At 43.1% G+C, this 20,650-nt stretch overlaps 1 protein-coding gene across 3 annotated transcripts in view; it reads right to left on the bottom strand.

The window, feature by feature from the left end:
* Positions 1-6,260: 6,260 nt before the first annotated feature.
* SYNGR1 (synaptogyrin 1) overlaps positions 6,261-20,650 on the bottom strand; it is a 157,701-nt gene continuing 143,311 nt past the window's right edge. Inside the window, exon 4 of one of the 3 annotated variants that reach the window (XM_033929489.1) lies at positions 6,261-6,640. In XM_033929489.1, the coding sequence (XP_033785380.1) occupies positions 6,458-6,640 (183 nt within the window). In that variant the 3' untranslated portion in view covers positions 6,261-6,457. Of the gene's footprint in view, positions 6,641-7,330; positions 9,718-20,650 lie in introns of those variants that run through there. The other 2 variants (XM_033929488.1, XM_033929490.1) reach the window with 2 other exon arrangements.

Genomic DNA, 20,650 nt, shown 5'->3' with positions numbered 1-20,650 from the left:
TTTAAAGATGGGCGTAACATTAGCTATCTTCCAATCCTCCGGGATAACGCCTGTTTTCAGGAATAGGTTACAAACCTTCTGTAGTAGTTCCTCTATTTTCTCCTTTAGTTCTTTCAGTACCCTTGTATGGATTCCGTCCGGGCCCGGAGATTTGCCAGTTTTTAATCTATCTGCTTGCGTACGTCTTAAAGGCTTACCTCCATGGATGTTAATTTTTCTGCTTGATCTCTTTTGAAGATCTTTTCAGGTTCCGGCACGTTGGATGTGTCCTCTTTTGTAAATACTGACGAAAAGAACATGTTTAGTCTATCCGCCACTTCTTTTTCCTCCTTCACCACTCCTTTCCTATCTCCTTCATCCAATGGTCCCACCTCCTCCCTTGCCAGTTGCTTCCCTTTAACATATCTGAAGAACGGTTAGAAATTTTGTGCTTCCCTGGCTAGCTTCTCAACATATTTTCTTTTTGCTCTTCTAAACATGCGGTGACATTCCTTTTGATGCTTCCTGTGCTCTTTCCAGTTCTCCCCGGTTTTGTCCTTTTTCCATTTCCGGAATGAATGTTTCTTGTCTGCTATCGCTTTCTTCACCTCTTTGGTTATCCATGCCGGGTCTTTTGTTCGGTTCTTTTTGCATCCTTTTCTAAATCTGGGGATATACAGATTTTGCGCTTTGCTCAATGTGTCCTTGAATAAAGACCAGGCTTGCTCTACAATCTGCAATTTCTTTGTGCTGTTCCTAAGTTTCTTTCTTACCATTACTCTCATTGCTTCGTAGTTTCCATTCTTGAAGTTAAAAGTTGTCGCTGTGGTTGTCTTCCCCTTCGATATTCCTACTTCAGCTTTGAACTTGATCATATTGTGATTGCTGTTTCCCAACGGTCCCACTATTTCCACTTCCTTTGCAGGTCCTCTTAACCCATTGAGGATTAGGTCCAGGGTGGCAGTCCCTCTCGTCGGTTCTCTGACAAGCTGCTCCATGAAGCAATCCTATATAGCCTCCAGGAAACCAGTCTCCCTACCGCATTTTGAGTTTCCAAGACTCCAGTCTATCCCGAGATAGTTGAAGTCTCCCATAACAATCATGGTATGACGGGCACATGTCACAAAGGAAGCTGCAGCAGCTGCCTGATTCCCATGGCTAGTGCTTCACATTGTCTTAAGAATCACATCCACTCTGCAATCCACCTTGAACCGCAAGGTATTGGCGGAATATAAATCACTAATGTAATGTAATGTAATCTAATCCTGCATATCCTTTAAAACCACATCTCCCTCACTTGGGACATGCATTTGGTTACCTGCACTACCAAGGAATCTACCTTGAGCTGAGTGAACAGCTGCTGACACTCCTGTGCCATCGGATATGGCCAAGCCACTGTCTTGGCTACTTTAAGGGACCCTTCAGGAGCATCCTAATGCTCTGTGACTAATACACTGATATCAGGATGCCAGGGAAATACAGAAGACTGGACTCTTACTCCGCTCATTATAGAGCTGGGAGCAGAAGGGATCTGCTGAGAGTCCAAATTTAACTCCTGCAGAGTGTCAATAATAAGCTTTAACAGAGCTGATGGTCTGAACAGCCAGCAGACTATGGAGTCATCTCCTTGATAAAGGGTCACCACTATATCTTGCACCTGCCTGCAACCCGACATCTCCTGACAGGGAGGGCTTACTCTGTGAAAGTAAAGGCATACAAAAAGATCTCTCACCCTTTGAGTCTCTCTTGGAAAGGGCCCACCGGATCTTGGCCAGCCTCTTAACACAGAGGCAGATGTTCTCCTTCGCGCACCTCTTGGTATGCTGTCATGCTTCCCCCGGGGGACCTTGCCCATCCAGATAAGCTCTCCACATCAGATTGATAAATTCCAGAGAAAATGCCATACTAGGCAGCCTGGAGTCTCCTTTAGATGATACTAGCTTGCCACGATTAGGCTCCGTGACATCCATGCACTGCACTTTGGATGACCACCATTCTGGGGCTCTGGAAGGGATTTTACTCCCACCAACTGTTCTTCAGCCCTAGAGAGCAAAGGAGAGGCTAAGCCAGCCAGTTCCACCCCCTTCACTTGCTATGTGGCACATGGTGCAAAGGTGCTCTTCAGGTGCCTATCTAGCACAAACCAGGCATGAATTAAGGATAAAGGAGTCTGAGGACTCCATCCCTGCCAGTTGTGAGGCAAAACAAGGTGATTTGAAGCTTCTGCAGAACTTTAAAAAAAATTGGGAAATCTAAGATGGCACCAAAAATACAGCTCCCAATACACCTTAATTAGAGAATGACACAGGGACAAATATTTCCCCGTCCCCGCAGGAACTCAATTTCCCTGTTCTGTCCCTGTGAGTTTTGTTATTGTCCCTGTCCCATTTCTGTAAGCTCTGTCTTAACCGCACAAGCCTCGAACACTTATGATTTTAAAGTGTTTGAGGCTTGTGCAGATGAGTACAGAGCTTGCAGGAATGGGTCAGGCACAGGAAAAGAACTCGCCGGGACGGGACGGGAAAATGAGTTCCCATGGGGATGCGGAAAAATTTATCTCCATGTCATTCGCTAGCTTTAATTAAAACACAAAACAGCAACAAAGGAATTTGGAGGTAGGAAAAAACCTCATAGGCTGCAACAGCCTTACTTACTTGTGCTGGATATATGCTGCAGCCTTCCTCAGCTCTCAAAGTAGCTGGATCCGGAGAAGAAATAACTGCCTTAAATGAACCACTCTCCAATGCGAAATTTTCAGGCTGCCAGTCAGACCAATGCGTGTGAAAGGGGGGAGGTGAAATGCAGCTGACACCCTGCAGAGCCCTGCTGAGCCCCCTATGGATGCCTGACAGCCTGCGCTCAAGCCCCTGTGATTCAAGTTCAAATTTCTTCATAATTTGGTATATCGACCATCACAGGTATCTGGCCAATTTACAGTATAAAAATTTAAAATATCTTAAAAAAATATAATAGAAATAAAAATAGGGCAGATTGGGGCCAAGACAAGGACAAAATTTAAAAGAAGCAAAGGGGGAGGGAAATTTTAATTACATTATGAATATGAAAATAAAAATAAAAGGATGGGAAGAGGGGGGAGGATAAAACAATAGGGAAAAACTGGGGTTACTTCTTAAAAGCAGTTCTCTATTTGTTTTGTTTTCCCTTGGATCAGGATTCTTAACTGCAATATTGATATGAATCTTTGAATAGAAATGTTTTGAGGTTAATTTTTAATTTATTTAAGGAATTTTCGCAGCAAAGATGCGATGGCATTGCAATTCCAGAGGGAAGGGGCAATTGCAGAAAAGATGGTATTTCTAGTATAGTATAGGTCTTTGATTTAGGGAACTGTTAGTAAGTTCTGATAGGAGGATCTAAGGGCCCTAGATGGGGTGTGTGAGATAAGATATTTTTCTAAGAAGGCAGATGAGTGGGAGATCTTAATTTTGAAGACAAGTAGGGGTATTTTATAAGTTGTTCTATATGAGACTGATAGCCATTAGGCGAGCAATTCTACAAGGGAAATGGACCCTGAGTTCCAGAAAAGTTTCTGCAGGCTGGCCAAGAAGTACCACAGAGGGATTTGTCAGTCAGCTGCAGACCTCAGTCTGCTTCTCCTCCAAACAGGCAGAGCTGGACCCTTGACAAGGGGAGCTCCGAGCACAGAAAGCTATTTATTTTTTTAAATGAAAAAGGCTAAAAAAAAATAAAGAAATATACAGAGCAGATCAGAAAGACTCCTTCGAGCTCATGTGCACAAGGAAAAACTGAAGGGGGCAGCAGAGCCCTCTGATGAAGAAGGAGGGATTCAAGAGCTGGAGTGGATTCCTTCTGCACAGCTCATGAGCATGAGGATATTACCCATTCGTCCAGATTGACACACCTACTGCACTAGAAAGTTTATTACCCCATTACCACCACAATCCTATAAAAAAAAATTCATAATTGCACATCATATTTTTAAGTCTGAAAGGAAGTGGGAACGGACAATGAACACTCCAATGAAGATCACTGATGTAAGACCAACTTGTTTATTTCAGAAAAGGACACAAGCAGAAGCTGTGGACCCGATACAGCACTGTGTTTCGGCGACTGAGGAACACCTGCATCAGGGGTCACTAAACATAAAAACATAACACAACATATTAAATCACATCATATAAAAATTAAAAACATTTTCATAAGCCATACAAATAAATCAATACCAGAGGCCAATCAAATAAATACATATAAATACAACGAATGATAAATATATCAAAGATATGTATATGTAACAAACAAAACAAGATAATGTATATGCAAATTCATATAAATGAAACCAAACCTGTGCCATATATGTTCACAGATGACAGGTCTGGGATAAAACAAAGCTGTGTAGTAAAAATATGGAAATAGGACCATCAAAATACCATATTTCATCAGGAGAAAAACTACAAAAAACTACAGCATAACATAATATTTACATGACAATGAAAAAGTACAAAACATGTGGCTGCGTAAACAAATTTCAAAAGCTATTTGATTGAAAGAACAAGTTTTGTAACAAGGTAGCAAAAATGCAGGAAGTCTCAAGTGTATCACTATGTAACTTTGTAACAAAATAGCAACTTTATAGAATATTAATATAGAGAATCTTGAGTGTATCATTTCATGCAATGTAAAACCTGAACTGAAGAAAGAGGAAGGTGAGTATAGAGATATGAAAAGCCACAGATAAGGAGATAAAAAAAGGGAAAAAGAGAGAAAAAAGGGGGCCCGAGAGAAAAGAAGGAAAAGAGAGAGAAAGAAAAAAGAAAAAAAGTTTTTCTCCTGATGAAATATGGTATTTTGATGGTCCTATTTCCATATTTTTACTATACAGCTTTGTTTTATCCCAGACTTATCATCTGTGAACATATACGCCACAGGTTTAGTTTCATTTTTATGAATTTGCATATACATTATCATATGTTTTGTTTGTCACATATACATATCTTTGACACATTTATTATTTCTTGTATTTATTTATTCGATTGGCCTTTGGTATTGATTTATTTGTATGGCTTATGAAAAATTTTTAATTTTTATATGATGTGATTTACTATGTTGTGTTATGTTTAGTGACCCCTGATGCAGGTGTTCCTCAGACACCGAAACACAGTGCTGTGTCAGGTCCACAGCTTCTGCTTGTGTCCTTTTCTGAAATAAACAAGTTGGTCTTACATCAGTGATCTTCATTGGAGTGTTCATTGTCTGTTCCCACTTCCTATTGTACTATTTTATACCTGTGGGTTCTCAGTCCTCTTGGACTTTTTGGTGTTTACATCAAAATTTTAAAACATTAAAACTGTATTTTGTATGTACTTACATAATGAGGGCAGTTTCCAAAAGTAATTTACCTGGTCATATGGGCAATTTGAAAACTGCCCACCTTCTCTTCGTATTGCCTGACCTATAATGTACCAATTTTAGAAGTCACAATACAGAACTTCCTAGCTTAATCTCAGCCAGCTGTCATGAGACTCAATAAGCTTCCATACAACTATTTGGCAGTTTCATCCAAACCCTCCACCTCCTCACCTAAAAAAAAAAAAACCCAAACCCTTTTCCTACAACTTTTCTATTTTTCAAAATGTAGAACTGTTCAATGTTTTCTTCTGCATATTAATGTATTGTTCACTCACAAATACATGGGACAGAATTCCACTGACACTATAGAGCTACAGAGGAAGGGCAAGGGACAGGACAAAGACATTAGTACAATGAACTTTAAGCACATGGTGGCAATCTCTGTAGTATGTAGGAGACAGTACTTTCCCCTTTAACTAATCTATATAGTCATACTTAAATACAGTTAGCATTAGTATCGTTTTTCTTTTTCCAAAGGGTAGAATCCCATGCCAAAATTACAGTAAATGCTGAGGGTTCTCAACTCGTCTCAGTGTTTTCAGAGTAATCAAAACACCCAATTAACCCAGTATTTGGACCAGGTGAGAACCCCACACACCCCTAACATACAGTCACTATAGACCAGTGGTCTCAATCTCGCGGCCTGGGGGTCACATGTGGCCTGCCAGGTACTATTTTGAGGTCCTCGGTATGTTTATCATAATCACAAAAGTAAAATAAAAGTTTCTTGATCATATGTCTCTTTAGCTATAAATAAAAATATTATTAAGACTTAGCCAAAAAGAAAGATTTATAAACTATAAAGAGTTTTTTTTTACCTCATGAAAAATTGTAATTTCTTTAATAAGACATTAACAATTTTTTTCTGAGGCCCTCCAACTACCTAGAAATCCAAAATGTGGCCCTGCAAAGGGTTTGAGTTTGAGACCACTGCTATAGACAAACTGAAAACCAGGCCCTTGAGAACCAGTGTTTACAACTTCTGCAGAAAAGTCTTCAGTTCATGTCACTTGAAAGCTGTGTGCATAGTTTTGGGTATTCAGGCAGCATCATATCACTGATTTTGTACATTAATTGCAAACAACTAATCTCATTCTGTGAACTGTCCAGAAACCCCAGACACTTCCATCCCTGCTCTGTGCTCATGAAGACAGACACTCTGAGCCGTTAGTGTGTTGCTGCTCTGTGGTTTTCCTCCATCACTGCATGGCTCCTTCAGGACTAGAGCTGTGGTCCTCAGAAATTGCCCCAAATGACAGCTGTGGTTACTGCTCTGAATAAAATCAATTGGAAAAACTTAAGAGTACATGTGGATTAAAGATGCTGCTGCTAACAGAAATCCACAGTATGATTGCATTTGAGCAGTTCACTTATCACATTATTTCCCATTTTGAAAAGCACATTCAAGGGTCCCACAGCAGAAAGACCAGGTGTCTTACAAGCACATCATTCAGCTTTGAACCTATGAGAACTCTAGATGGCTAAAACACAGTGTGGCAGGTCTGCAGACCAAAATCTTTTTAGTGGCCTAGCACAGGAAGCATGTCTAGGTTCCTTCCTCATTCACAGTGGCTATAGTCAGCTCAGAGTTGCCTACATCTGCACATCTGCATGTCTGCCACCCACTCTCGTCTCATCATGGTCAGTGTATTCTGGTCCTTAAAGTCTTAGCTTTCCAGCAAATATTTAATTATCTGCTTTGTACAACATAATTATAGTGCTTTTGAAAGAAAAGGGACCTGCTCAAGACCACAGGAAAGGGAGGGAGAGCATGGTGGGACAGCATGACCAACGCTGGAGGAGGAAACAGCTCAAAAATGAAGGGAATAATTCTAACAGTCCAATGCAGGACTAAGGCAGAGCAGTTGCTTTTCAATTCCAGCCATCTATGCTCTCAAGCAGGTCAGGCCTTTAAGACAACAAAATATGCAAATTGAACAAATTAGACAAAAATGTTTGCAAATATCTTATGTAGCTGTATTGTAGAGATCCAAAACATCAAAACCATTAGGGTAAACTTATAAAGAGTAATACAGTTCTGTGAAATTATGTAAACATGTTTTTCTTAATAAAAAGAAAAATAACCAGCTCTATTTGGTGCTCACAAGGACTAAAGTTTGTAAATGTCAGGGCAGCCAATTATTTTGCCATTAAGGGGTAGGGGGTGGGGAAGGAACTTTTGGAATGACAAAGGACAAATTTGGATGACTGATTTGAAAATTCACATGCTGCAGATCCACAAGCCCCCAAAATGCTCTGGGCTGGCAGTTAAAACTGTATAAATGGCTGAAACAATTTTGGGCATAAACAGACCCAGGGAATTGGCATCCATCAGTCAGAGATTCTACCTATCTTTGTATATTGCTCCAATATATACTGTACCTCTGAATTAGTCACAAAACCACTAAAGCGTCTGCTGGGATGCAAAACTGTTGTCAGTCTTTATTGTGTAACAGAAGACGCTCTTCTTGGTTCTGGATACTTTATCTCAATCTTCACAACTTTTTCTCCGGGGGGGGGGGGAGGTGCCACTGTTGGAGATTTTTCAAGAATGAATTGAAAATCCAAAATGTCTTTCTCTAGAAAAACAAAAAAAACCCAAGGGAGGGGGGAATAGATCCCAGAGGGGATGCAGATAAGCAACCATCAGAGAGCTAGTGTCTTGATTGCGACTTTTAGTAGTCTTGTGTCTGGTAGCCCTGTGGCTCAGAGCTGAATGCATCTATGGAGGTCGACTGCTGATAAGCTCCTGTGGACTCCAAGTTATCACCACCAGCATAGGGTGTGTAAGGCACAGAAGCATCCTGACTGGGGTCCATGTAGTCCTGGGAGAAGAGGGCGGAGTCTGCACCGATTTTATACCGCTGAAAGGCCAGGACCGCCTGCCCTGCCTTCAGAGGAAATGTTTAGGGTTTAGGGGAGGGGGAAAAGAATTGCATTGAAAAGAGGGAAAGATCCAGGGAAGCAGGAGTATGAGAAGAGATACAAAAAGCATATTAATGTTTGTTATATGGTAAGCTGCTAAACATTTTTAGTAAACAGATCCAAGACATAAGGTTAAAATAAGTGACCAGGGTTTAAAAAGATGACTAGTGAGAGACTGGGATCAAAGATAAACATGCATTAGTTTCTATTTCATAATTAGGATATAATATTGTTAGTAACCAGGAGAAATCTCTGCTAGCTAGGTCTTTCTCTGACATTATCCTTTAGTGAAAAAAATAAATTCAAATAATAAACAAAGTACAAAAAAATTAATAGCAGGTGTGGCACACTAGTTTGTTATATCCACTGTGTTTGGTAGTGAACGGGATCATTAACATTTATTTTTCATCACAGACATAGCAAATCCAAAAGAGTTTTAATGCGTGTGCTAGACACAGGAGCCCTTTGGCCATCAAAGACCAGGCAAAGAGAAATGAATGATTCAGAGTGCTATTAAAATCCCAGAATATTCCCAGTTCTGGCAATATTTCTAGTACTCTGTTTGCCATTTTAAAATTTGATTTTTTTTTTTTTTAAATAATGTTATGGGTATGCCACATGCTCCTAACCACCACTTAGCAAATCAGCTTCTGATTTCCAGGCCACAATTATCACACCAAAATAAAATAATAATAGTATTACACTAACAAAGAAGGTGCCGTATAGGCATATATATCTTAAATAATAATGTTGACACTCTCCAAGACTATTTCTAGACAGTCCCATTCCATAAAGTCTTTAAGAAAGCTCCCCTTGGCTTAGACCACCAACCTGTTGGGGTGGGTGGGGGAGTCGATATAACTGAAAAAAAAAATCATATTTAAAGATGTGTGTGAATGGCACTAGAGGGGGAAGCAGTTCTACCCCTCCACTGTAAAAGAAAAAGAAGGGAGAGCTCCTGCCAATGTGGCAATCATAGTGGGGAGATGAAAGGGAAGGAGAAATTCAGAGGCCAACAAAAGGAATTAAAAAAATCATTTCTCACCTATCATGGGGGCAGCTCTGTCAAAAACAAAATCAGAAGTACATAGATGGTATGGGCTAGGCAGTGTTTTTGTGATCTCATGTCTTTCTTTGCAAACTGGCCCAATCAGTTGCATTAGAGACAGTGCTCTTACCCCAACGTGACTGCTGCCAGGAGTCAAATGTCGCCCAAAAAGGAGACATCCATTCAATTGATTGCATTTCTAATTTTGCTCCTCCCTTCCCTGGGAATTTTTTTTACTGACCCTCCTTCTCCTGTCCCTGAAGTAAGTAGTGTTAAGACAGAGGGGGAATGGGAGGGGTGCCAGAGAAAAGTTGGTTGTATTCCTCCTGAAATGTAATCTCTTTCAGTCTCTGCAGAGCCAGCACTGCAAGGATTGCCTAGCAAGGGAAAAGCAATCAAAGAGAAAAAATGAAAAGAAGTATTTCACTTAACCCCTCCCCACCCCCCAAAAAATTATACTTCCATAGATGCCCAAGTTCCAGGAGGAATATTTTAGACAAGCCTTGGATTTCCAAAAAGTCAGTCCCGATACATTATGAGATCTACAGCACTGATTTTAATGGGTAAAATAAAAGACTACAAATATCACAATACTTTAGATTAGAATGTAAGTTCGAAACCAAGAATAGCAAAGGGTATATTTCATGAAACTGATTAATTTGGAAGCTTAGGGCTAGATTCACTAAGCAAACCGATCGTGTACGGATCAGTTTGCGACCCCTTTGCGATCTGATTTTACTCCGACCCGATCCGATTCCGATCCATGCATGCAAATGAGGGGAACGCCATGCAAAATAGGCAGGGACGCGATTCACTAAAGAAATCTTGGAAACCGACTGGGCTGGCCAATCAGTACGAGAAGCAACTGCTGGGGACCAGTCGCAAACGTCCTTTCCGACTGTCCTCGGCCTGAAATCCCAGCCCTGCAGCCCATCACTGCCGCTCTGCTCTCTGCCCCTTCCAGCCGAGCACTGCTCTTGCCGCCCTGACTCTCCTGCTCTCTGCCGCCCTTCCCCGCAGTTTTAAAGCTGGGCTGCCCTGCGAGGAAGGGCAGCAGAGAGCAGGAGAGTCAATAATTGCCTGCTTTTAAAAGTCCCCTGCTATAATGTAAGGTAAGGGGAAGAGGCTGCTGCCGCCGGAGATCACCCTTCCCTGGGAGAGCAGGAGAGTTGAGGCCACCACAGTAATTCGTTAGGATGCTTTGCATAGTGATTATTGTGCATAAAAGGGCTTTTAGCAGGAAACGCATCGAAGCTCTGTTCCTCTTTAAGGTGAACGACGGAGGACGGTGATGTTTCCTTGTGGCAAAAGCCTGTCAGGAACCAACAGATCAACGAAAGTAAACTAGCGCCTCCAAGATTTGATTGAGCTGGAGCGAAAATGGACACCAAACGCATACGCAGACCATCTAAATGGAAAGCAGATGGTCTGTGCATGCATCAGGATTGCACACTAGCGATCTGTGCGGTCGGAGGGAGGCGTTCCTCTGATTGCCGTCATTTTAATTTTTTTTATTTTTTGTGAATTGGTCGGGCCTGCACGGATCGGCCACGGATCGGGCACGTAGAGTCAGGTTAGTGAATCTAGCCCTTAGTTTGCATGCTAACCAAGACCCAAAGCTAAATTTATCACTGTTCAGGTGCTACCCAATGTAAATATTTAATTTACGACCCCATAAAGGAGCAAATGTGTAGTACAAAGGATTCTCAGGCTGACAGAATGATGTCCTAAGTACACATCAGTGGGTCTTTGTCAGAAAAGTTAGGGATACAGTTTCGTCACTAATTTAAAAAAATATAAAGAAAATGTCTTTGGCCACTGGTTTATTCACGCTCAATCAAAGCCAAGGTTGGGATCTGGTGCCATGATCCTTCATTTCAGCCACCTGGGGATTTTTTCCCCTGTTTTATATCATCTCCTAACTCACTTTTAGCCCAGTCACTGTACTGTACTGAGACATCTTGGCCATGAATTATGTACCACAGGGATTTTTCTGGAACACTGCAGCCAAACAATTTAAATCAATCCTCAAGATTCTGTTTTAAAAAGCCTGTAACTCTCTCTTCATAAGGGCTGCGAGTTCTGCATTTGGAGTAGCTTCAGCTGGTCTAGGAAACAGAATACTTGACCCAGGAATAAACAAAGACATTGGGCACAGCCCTGCAAGTGAACAATTGGGCCGGTCCTGAAATAAACTTTTTAAGGAGATGTGGCTGGGTGGCATTGTTCCCTCCAAGCTGAGAAGGAGTCCTCCAACTGCATTGCTGCCAGTGGGGAATAGTGCTTCAATATTGTGTTTTCAATCGCAAGGGACAGAGCTTGTCTGTCCCTTGCTATCTGAAAATGTGATCATGAAACAGCACCTCTCACTGGCAGGTCTGCAGATGGACTATCATGGTTATAATCCTTACATTAATGAACATACTTGCATTGTATACAGTGGGCTATCTAATCTAATCTTCCATTTGTGAGTCACACAAACCTATACAAGCTCAAGGCAAGATAGCAGGTAAAATCGAATTTCCCATTTTCTAGACTAATTTTCTTTTCTTGAGTCTCTCCAGATCAGTCTTCACATGAAGACCAAGAACTACTGGATGTATTATCTCACCCCTTTAAGGGTCCTGTGTAGTCCTGATCAAGCAAGATGGTAGAACTTAAACAAATCCCCAGTGGTGTACCAAGGGGGGGGGGGGGGGAGCTCCGCCCCGGGTGCATGCTCCAAGGGGGTTAACAGCCGGCCGGGTCCAGAACCTCCCGCGCTGCTCTAAACGGCACCTCAGTGCGGTTGCTGTACTTATTCCAGAGCAGAGTCAGCAGCCGTGCTGAAGTGCAGGAAGGTCCCGCGATTACTGTGTCTACTGCCTCTGCTCTGGAAGAGGTAAGTGACATTGGAGGGGGGGTGGACCGGCAACTGCAGTCATCGTGGGACCTTACCGCAACTCCCTGCGTCTGCCAGCCCACCCTCCTCCAACGTCACTTACCTCTTCAGAGCAGAGGCAGCAAAAGTAGTCATCGTGGGACCTTGCTGATTTGGACGGAGAGAGGAAGGAGCAAGCAAGGTGGTGGAAAGAGAAAAAGGGGGTCAGGGTGGTATGGAAGGGTGGTGAAGGGAAAGAAAGGGGGTCAGGGTGGGGAGGGTAAGAAAGGGGGTCAGGATGGTATGAAGTGTGGTGGAGGGAGAGAAAGGGGGCAGATGCTGATGGAATTGGTGTGCAGGGAAAAGGGAAATACATAAGGGGGAAGGATACTGCATGGAATTGAAAGTGAAAGAAAGGGGCAGATGCTGATGGAAGTGGGGGGAAAGGGAGAGGAGAGAGTGAAATGCCAGACCATGGGGTGTGGAGAGGGAAGGAGAGGCGAGAGATGCCAGACCATTGGAGGAGGGAAGGGAAGAAGATGGATGCCAGACCAAAGGGGGTGAAGGGGGAGGCATAAAGTTTCTGGAAGGGGAATAGAAGGAGAGAAGATGCCATATAGAAGGGGCAGAGAGAGGGTAAACAGTGGATGAAAGGAAGAGAGTGACAAGAAGATGAGGAAAGCAGAAACCAGAGAAGACAAGGTAAAAAAAAAAAATTATATTTATTAATTTTTTTTGCTTAAGGGGAGGATGCAGCGCTGTTTCTGTGGTGTTGCATTGTATGCAGAGTCCAGCTTCTTTGTGCTTCAGTTTAACCTTTGTCTACGTATTTTTATTCTATCTCCCCATTTACAAACTGTAGTGTGTTTTTTAGCGTTGGCATCTAAAAACCACTACAGTTTTGTAAAAGGGGGAGGGGTTAGTTTGTGATTACATACTAGGCGAAGGTGTTTTCTGTGTTCTGTGTGTTTGTAAAGACATGTTAGGATAGACTGTGTAGGATTGATCTGTACTAGTCTGGCTTGTTTAGTTTTACAATGGATGTACTGATGTACTGCTCACTGCAGTATGTAAGATGCTGCCTTTTCCTAGGTACACTGTTGTTACTAAAAATCATACAGACTTTTTCATACAGATGGAGAGGGGTGTCAAAAAAAATGATGGGCCCTGGGTGTCACATATGCTAGGTACACCATTGCAAATACCCAAAACTCAGAGGAAAAAACAACTAAGAACATACATATTTAAAAAAAAACAACAACTCATAGAAGAAATGAGTTTCTTGGAATTAGTTGACCTTCTGTTAGCAAGAAACCTCAGAGATCAGAACTCTCTTTGCATTTCAACATAAATCATCTGAAAGCAGGGCGGGTTCAGGATTGGTCTAGAAAGGATCAAGAAAATTAGCAAGTAATATCTAATTTCTCCTTCCTTATTTTCTCTCCAGTACAGTCCCTATGAGTGGGAATTGACAAAGCAGTTCTCAATGAGGGTGGGACACTAACAACCCAGTTGCCAACAGTTTGGCTCCAAATGCTAAATTCTGTCTGTATATCTAATCTGTAATGCTTCACAAAGGAGTGTAATGTCAATCAAGTTGCCACTCTGCAAATACCCTATGAAGGAATCGAGCAATGTTCCGACCACAATGAAACTGGGTTCTGATCAAATGGACCTTTAACTCCCAACAGCAATGGCCTTCGTTTCACCAGATAAGTCAAAGCTTGATCCACCTGACCACTTGGCCTTTGAGACAGCTTCATACTTCTTCTGGCCTCTGCAAGTAAAAATGCAATGCCCTGTGTACATTAAAAAAAACCCCAGACGCGCAACTGACTGACTGATATGAAATGGAGAAAACTACTTTGGGCAGGAAGGATGGCACAGGGCAAGACTACCTTCTCTCAAGACATAAGAAGACCCAGTTCTCAACAAGATAGAGCCTGCAACTCTGAATCTGCCTAGCCAAGGTGATAGCCACCAAAAATACTACCTTTAGAGTAAGATCCTTTATTATCACCTGAAAGAATCTCAAAGAGTGCCTAAACCAAGGCTGACAAGACTAGGTTCAAATCTCTGGGAGGAACAATCCTAAATGGTGACCAAATTTGCCTGACTCGCTTGAGAAGCTAAAAAATGTCTGGATGATGAGACAGAATACAGCCTTGCCACTAACTGTATTCTCAGGGAGAAAGTGCAGGACCTTACCTACGATGCTGTAAGTTAAGTGATCCTCATGCAAGTCTTCAAAAATCCTCCAGAGACTCAGACATAAGTCAAGGACCTGGACCTCTTCCTTGAACTCAATATGGTCTTGATGACTCTGATCAAATAACCTCTTTTTAGCAACCTTGCCTCCTTAAGAGCAACACCATAAAACAAAACCGATCTACTTTTTGAATCTGAATGGGATCCTGTCAAGTCCCTTCAACACCAGCAACAGTAAAGGATCCTCTATTTTCAGTCTGGTAAGATCCCTGTACTACAGCCTTCTTGGCCAATACAGCACTACTAGGACCACTACTCCCTGGTAAGCCTCAATCCCCTCAAGGGTGCACCCTTTCAACAGTCATCAGGGAACATGTAAAGCAGCCCTACACTGGACTAAATTTGGACCAAAGCATCTATTCCTGCAGACAACTTGTGCTTTCTGTGGCTAAAGAACTTTCAGACATTTGCGTTGCCAGCCATGGCCATGAGATCCATCACTGGACATCCCTACTGAGCCACTCTTCTCTGACAGGCATTGTCTGACAGAACTCACTCTCCTGGGTCCAGAGTGTTCCTGTTGAGATAGTTTACCTCCTCGTCACTGTTTTTCCCTACATGAATCTCCAAGAGCAGCTGAAGATTTCACTCCACCCAGTGCATGAGTTCAGCCATTTCCTGCATCAGTTGATGACTGGTGCCTCCTTGGTGGATGATATAGGCCACTACATTAGCTTAAATGCCCTTGACGCACCGCTTGATCACTCCCCTTTATGGCCTATGTCAAGTAGCAAAGTGTACCTCAGTGTTTCTGCAATTTTTTTTATTTAAACATGAAAAGTTGCCTTGTAGGGTTCCTGAAGAAGGGGTGCTTTGCCCTGAAACCAAATCTGGTCAAACCAATTACTTTGGTGTTTAAAAACGGAAGATAGAACCGCAAGTTGCTGCTACATTTGATGAATGTGGTAATGCTGGACAAAAGTTAAGTGTATTCTCATTCATGCTTGACTGTGAATTTGGGCTATTATCACAGGGCTGTATTCGTGGACTGAAATAAATTTTATTAGAATATATCACACATTACTTGTCACTAATATTAACTAGATTTGTGTTGAGCACACATATGATGGTGTGCAGCTAAAACTGGGAGTTTATTCTCTTGCTGGTTGAAAGAACCAGAGCCAAGTTGAGCATTGACACCGTGTTCCTCCTTCCGGGGAATCCTTGGTTTTTTTTTTGGTTTTTTTTTTTAAGTTGCCTCCGCTGGGTCAGACCCGAGGTCCATCGTGCCCAGCAGTCCGCACCCGCGGCGGCCCATCAGGCCCATGACCTGTAATGTGATCCTTCTCTAATCCCTTTTATCCTTCTATCCATACTCTGTCTAAAACCTATCTCTACCTCTATCTGTATCCTTCAATCCCCCTATCGTTCAGGAATTTATCCAATCCTTCCTTGAACCCCCGTAGTGTACTCTGTCCTATCACGACCTCCGGAAGCGCATTCCAGGTGTGTAAAAAAGAACTTCCTAGCATTGGTTCTAAAATTGTCCCCTTTCAGCTTCTCTGAGTGCCCCCTTGTGCTTGTGGTTCCCAATAATCTGAAGAATCTGTCCCTTTCCACCCTCTCTATGCCCTTCATGATCTTGAAAGTCTCTATCATGTCTCCTCTGAGTCTCCTCTTTTCAAGGGAGAAGAGCCCCAGCCTTCCCACCTGTCTGCGTATGAAAGGTTTTCCATACCTGTTATCATTTTCGTCGCTCTTCTCTGGACCCTTTCAAGTATCGCCATGTCCTTCTTGAGGTACGGTGACCAATACTGGACACAGTACTCCAGATGCGGACGAACCATCGCACGATACAGCGGCATGATGACTTCCTTCTTCCTGGTTGTAATGCCCTTCTTAATAATACCCAACATTCTGTTTGCTTTCTTGAAGGCTGCTGCACATTGTGCCGTTGGTTTCATTGTAGTATCTACCAGCACACCCAAGTCTTTTTCAAGATTACTATCCCCTAGCACTGACCCCCCCCCCCATTTTGTAGCTGAACATCGGGTTTTTTCCCCCTAAATGCATGACCTTGCATTTCTCTATATTAAAGCGCATTTGCCATTTGCTTGCCCACTCTTCCAGTTTGTTTAGGTCCCTTTATAGGTCTTCACATTCTTCCGTGGTTCTAACCCTGCTGCAGAGTTTGGTGTCATCCGCAAATTTTATAACTTCACACTTCGTCCCCGCTTCTAGGTCGTTTATGAATACATTGAACAGCAGCGGTCCGAGCACCGACCCCTGGGGAACACCGCTCGTGACCTTCCGCCAGTCAGAGTAGTGGCCCTTCACTCCAACCCGTTGCTTTCTGTCTGCCTACCAGTGTTTAATCCATCTGTGTACGTCCCCTTCCACCCCGTGGCTCCACAGCTTCCTAAGAAGCCGCTCATGGGGCACCGTGTCAAAGGCCTTTTGGAAGTCTAGATAGATGATGTCTATGGGTTCTCCTTTGTCCATCTGGCTGTTTATCCCTTCAAAGAAGTGCAGTAGGTTTGTTTGGCACGATCTTCCCTTGCAGAAGCCATGCTGGCTCGCTTTTAGTTGTCCATTTTTTTCTATGTGTTCACAGATGGTGTCCTTTATTAGTGCCTCCATCATCTTGCCTGGGACTGAAGTCAGGCTTACTGGCCTGTAGTTTCCCGGGTCACCCCTCGATCCCTTTTTAAAGATAGGTGTGATATTTGCTATTTTCCAGACCTCCGGGATCTCCCCAGTTTTCAAGGACAAGTTGCAAATTTGTCGGAGAGTTTCCGCTATTTCGTTCCTTAGCTCTTTTAGAACCCTTGGGTGGATTCCATCCGGGCCCGGTGATTTGTCGCTTTTTAGTCTGTCTATCTGTTCGAGGACCTCCTCATGGCTTATCTCTATATGCACCAGTTTTCTTCTTGATCTCCTCTTATGATCTCTTCGGGTTCTGATACATTCGATGTGTCCTCGCTCGTAAAGACTGACAAGAAGAACTTGTTTAACCTGTCGGCTACCTCTTTTCCCTCCTTTACCACCCCCTTTCTGTCTCCATCATCCAACGGTCCTACTTCCTCCCTCGCCGGTTGCTTCCCCTTGACGTTTCTGAAGAACGATTTGAAGTCTCTGGATTTCTCAGCCAGCTTCTCCTCGTATTCTCTCTTTGCATTCCTAACCACTCGGTGACATTCTTTCTGGTAATTTTTGTGTTCTTTCCGGTTTTCCTCGGTTTGGTCCTTTTTCCATTTTCGGAACTAATTTCTTTTATCTCCTATTGCCCTCTTTACTTCTGTCGTTAGCCATACTGGGTCTTTTGTTCAATTTTTTTTGCACCCTTTCCTAAACCTGGGAATGTACAGGTTTTGTGCTTCCAGCACCGTGTCACTGAATATGGACCATGCTTTTTCTACGGTTTCCATCCGTTTTGAGCGTTTTTTGAGTTTCTTTTTCACCACTGCTCTCATAGCATCATAGTTCCCTTTCCTGAAGTTGAGTGTCGTCGCTGCAGTTCTTTTCACTTTGGATGCTCCTACCTCTAATTTGTACCGGATCATGTTGTGATCACTATTTCCTAGTGGTCCTACAACTGCCACTTCCTTTCCTAATCCTAGTCCGTTTAGGATTAGGTCGAGAGTAGCATTACCTCGCGTTGATTCTTTAACAAGCTGTTCCATGAAGCAGTCTCCCACAGCCTCCAGGAATTCTGTTTCCCTCGCACAGCTTGAGTTCCCAATGCTCCAGTCTATCCCGGGGTAGTTGAAATCCCCCATCACCGGTACACTTCCGATTTTTGCATTCTCTTCTCAATTCTGCTTCCAGTTCTTTGTCGTTTGCTTCCGTTTGTCCAGGCGGGTGATAGTACAGTCCCAATTTTATGTCAGCTCCATTTCTTCCTGGTAATTTAACCCATAATGATTCCAGTTCTTCCACCCTTGCTGCCGTATCCAATCTGGTCGAGTGACTAGTGTCCTTTATATATAGTGCTATTCCTCTGCCCTTCTTGTGGGTCCTGTCTCTCCTATAGAGATTGTACCCGGGCAATACTACGTACCATTTGTTGTCCTCAGTCTACCATGTTTCTGTAATTCCTATAATGTCCAGGTCCTCATTTTTAGCTGTGACTTCCAGTTCTCCCATTTTGGCCCTTAGACTCCTTGCATTAGCATATAAACAGTTTAAGTCCTGGTTTTTTCCCTTTCTCGTTTTGCCTTGTGAATTTTCCCTCTTGCCGTCCACCTTGCGGGCTTCCGGCCCCTGAATTCCATTTTGTTCTTCCTCTCCCAATGTCTTCTCTTTCTCGTCCTCAGCCTGTTTCCTCAAATTCACCTGTTCTCCTAACTCCTGCTGTATGCTCTTCTTTTTGTTCTCTGGTTCTGCTCGACCTTTGGATCCCTGTGGTGTGCCATTCGATTCTTCCCAGCATTGTTCCCACTCAGCATCTTCATTTGATACTGTTTTCCGAAATGTTGACGTCTGGTCGATGTTCGGCTTTCCCCTTCTTCTCAGTTTAAAACCATCTCTATTTCTTTCTTGATGTTGTTCGCCAGCAGTCTTGTTCCCGCCGTGCTCAGGTGTAGTCTGTCCTCCTGTAGAGCTTGTTCTTCCCCCAAAAAGTCGTCCAGTTCTTCACAAAGTGGAAGCCTTCCTCTTCACACCATCTCCTCAGCCATGCGTTCATTGCTTGTAGCTCAGTCTGCCTCTTCACATCTGCCCTCGGTACTGGCAGGATCTCTGAGAATGCTATCCTCTTTGTCCTCAGCTTCAGTTTCTTCCCTAGGATCCTGAAGTGTTCAGTCAGCGTAGTCCTGCTGTAATTTCTGCTGTTGACGTCGTTTGTTCCAACGTGGATTATCACCGCTGTCTCTTCTGTTTCAGCTCCTTCCATGATCCTCTCGATTCTGTCGATGATGTCCTTCGTCCTTGCCCCTGGGAGACATGTCACCAGCCGGTCCTCTCTCCCTCCTGCTATGTGACTGTCCTCTTCTCTCAGGATTGAGTCTCCCACCACAATGGCAGATTTCCCCTTCCTCAGCTTCCTCTTTGGTCTCAAGTCTGTATCCTTGGTGAGACTCGATGCTTCTCCCTCAGGGTTCTGGTGAATCCTTGTCTCCTCTGTCTGCTCGATGCTTTCATAAGGTCCTCCTCCCCTGGTGTCTGGCGGCTCCTGTCTTTCGTCTGTTGGTTCCTGTCTGCACTGTTGATGATCCTGATTCTCCACACTCCTGTAGGCCTCCTCGATGAATCTCTCGAGCTCCCGTACTTGCTCCTCAATGTTGTTGTTGCAAGCTCTTTAACCCACACTGAGGATTCACTATCACTTTATAAGAGTTTAGTAGTTTTGAAGTTCCTCTTGAATGCCGCCTATGTGATATATTGTGCACTTGCATATTATTTTGTATCACTGCTGTGGCACTGTCAGACAGCTGGACTGCCTTGTGCTGAGGCAGATGCTGGAGTGTGCTAGGCAAATGGCTCTTGTTTCCAAACAATTGATTGCCATGCTGCCTCCACTGTCCATCTCCAAGCCCAAGACACTTGATCCTGACAACTGTCAGGTTGGTTTAAAAAGTATTTCCCTGTAACTTCATCAAGTGTCCCCTAGTCTTTGCAATTTATGACGGAGTGAAAAATTGATCCACTTGTACCCATTCTACTCTACTTCAATCATATCTCCCCTCGGCCATCTCTTTTCCAAGCTGAAGAGCCCTAACCATTTTAGTCTTTCCTCATGCAAGAGGAGTTCCATCCCCTTTATCATCTTTGTCGATCTACTTTTCCAGTGCCGCTGTATCTTTGAAATAAGGAGATCGGAACTGAACACAATACTTCAGGTAAGGTGGCCCCATGGAGTGGATACAGAGGCATTATAACATTCTTAGTCTTGTTAACCATCCCTTTTTTAAAATAATTCCTAGCATCTTCTGCACATTTGGTTGGCTATCACTATGATGATACCCAGATCCTTTTCTTGGCCACTAACCCCCAAGGTGGACCCTAGCATCCAGTAACTGTGATTTGGGTTATTCTTCCCAATGTGCATCACTTTGCATTTGTCTACATTAAATTTCATCTGCCACATGGATGCCCAGTCTTCCAATTTCCTAAGGTCTGCCTGCAATTTTTTACAATCCGTATGCGTTTTAACAACTTTGAACAGTTTAATGTCATCTGCAAATTTAATCACCTCACTCATCGTTCCAATTTCCAGATCATTTATAAAAAAGTTAAATAGC

Source organism: Geotrypetes seraphini, chromosome 2 (assembly GCF_902459505.1).
Source record: "Geotrypetes seraphini chromosome 2, aGeoSer1.1, whole genome shotgun sequence".
Classification (NCBI taxonomy): domain Eukaryota; kingdom Metazoa; phylum Chordata; class Amphibia; order Gymnophiona; family Dermophiidae; genus Geotrypetes; species Geotrypetes seraphini.
Note: the sequence above shows the minus strand (reverse complement) of the source record. Positions and strands in the feature narration are given on the sequence as shown.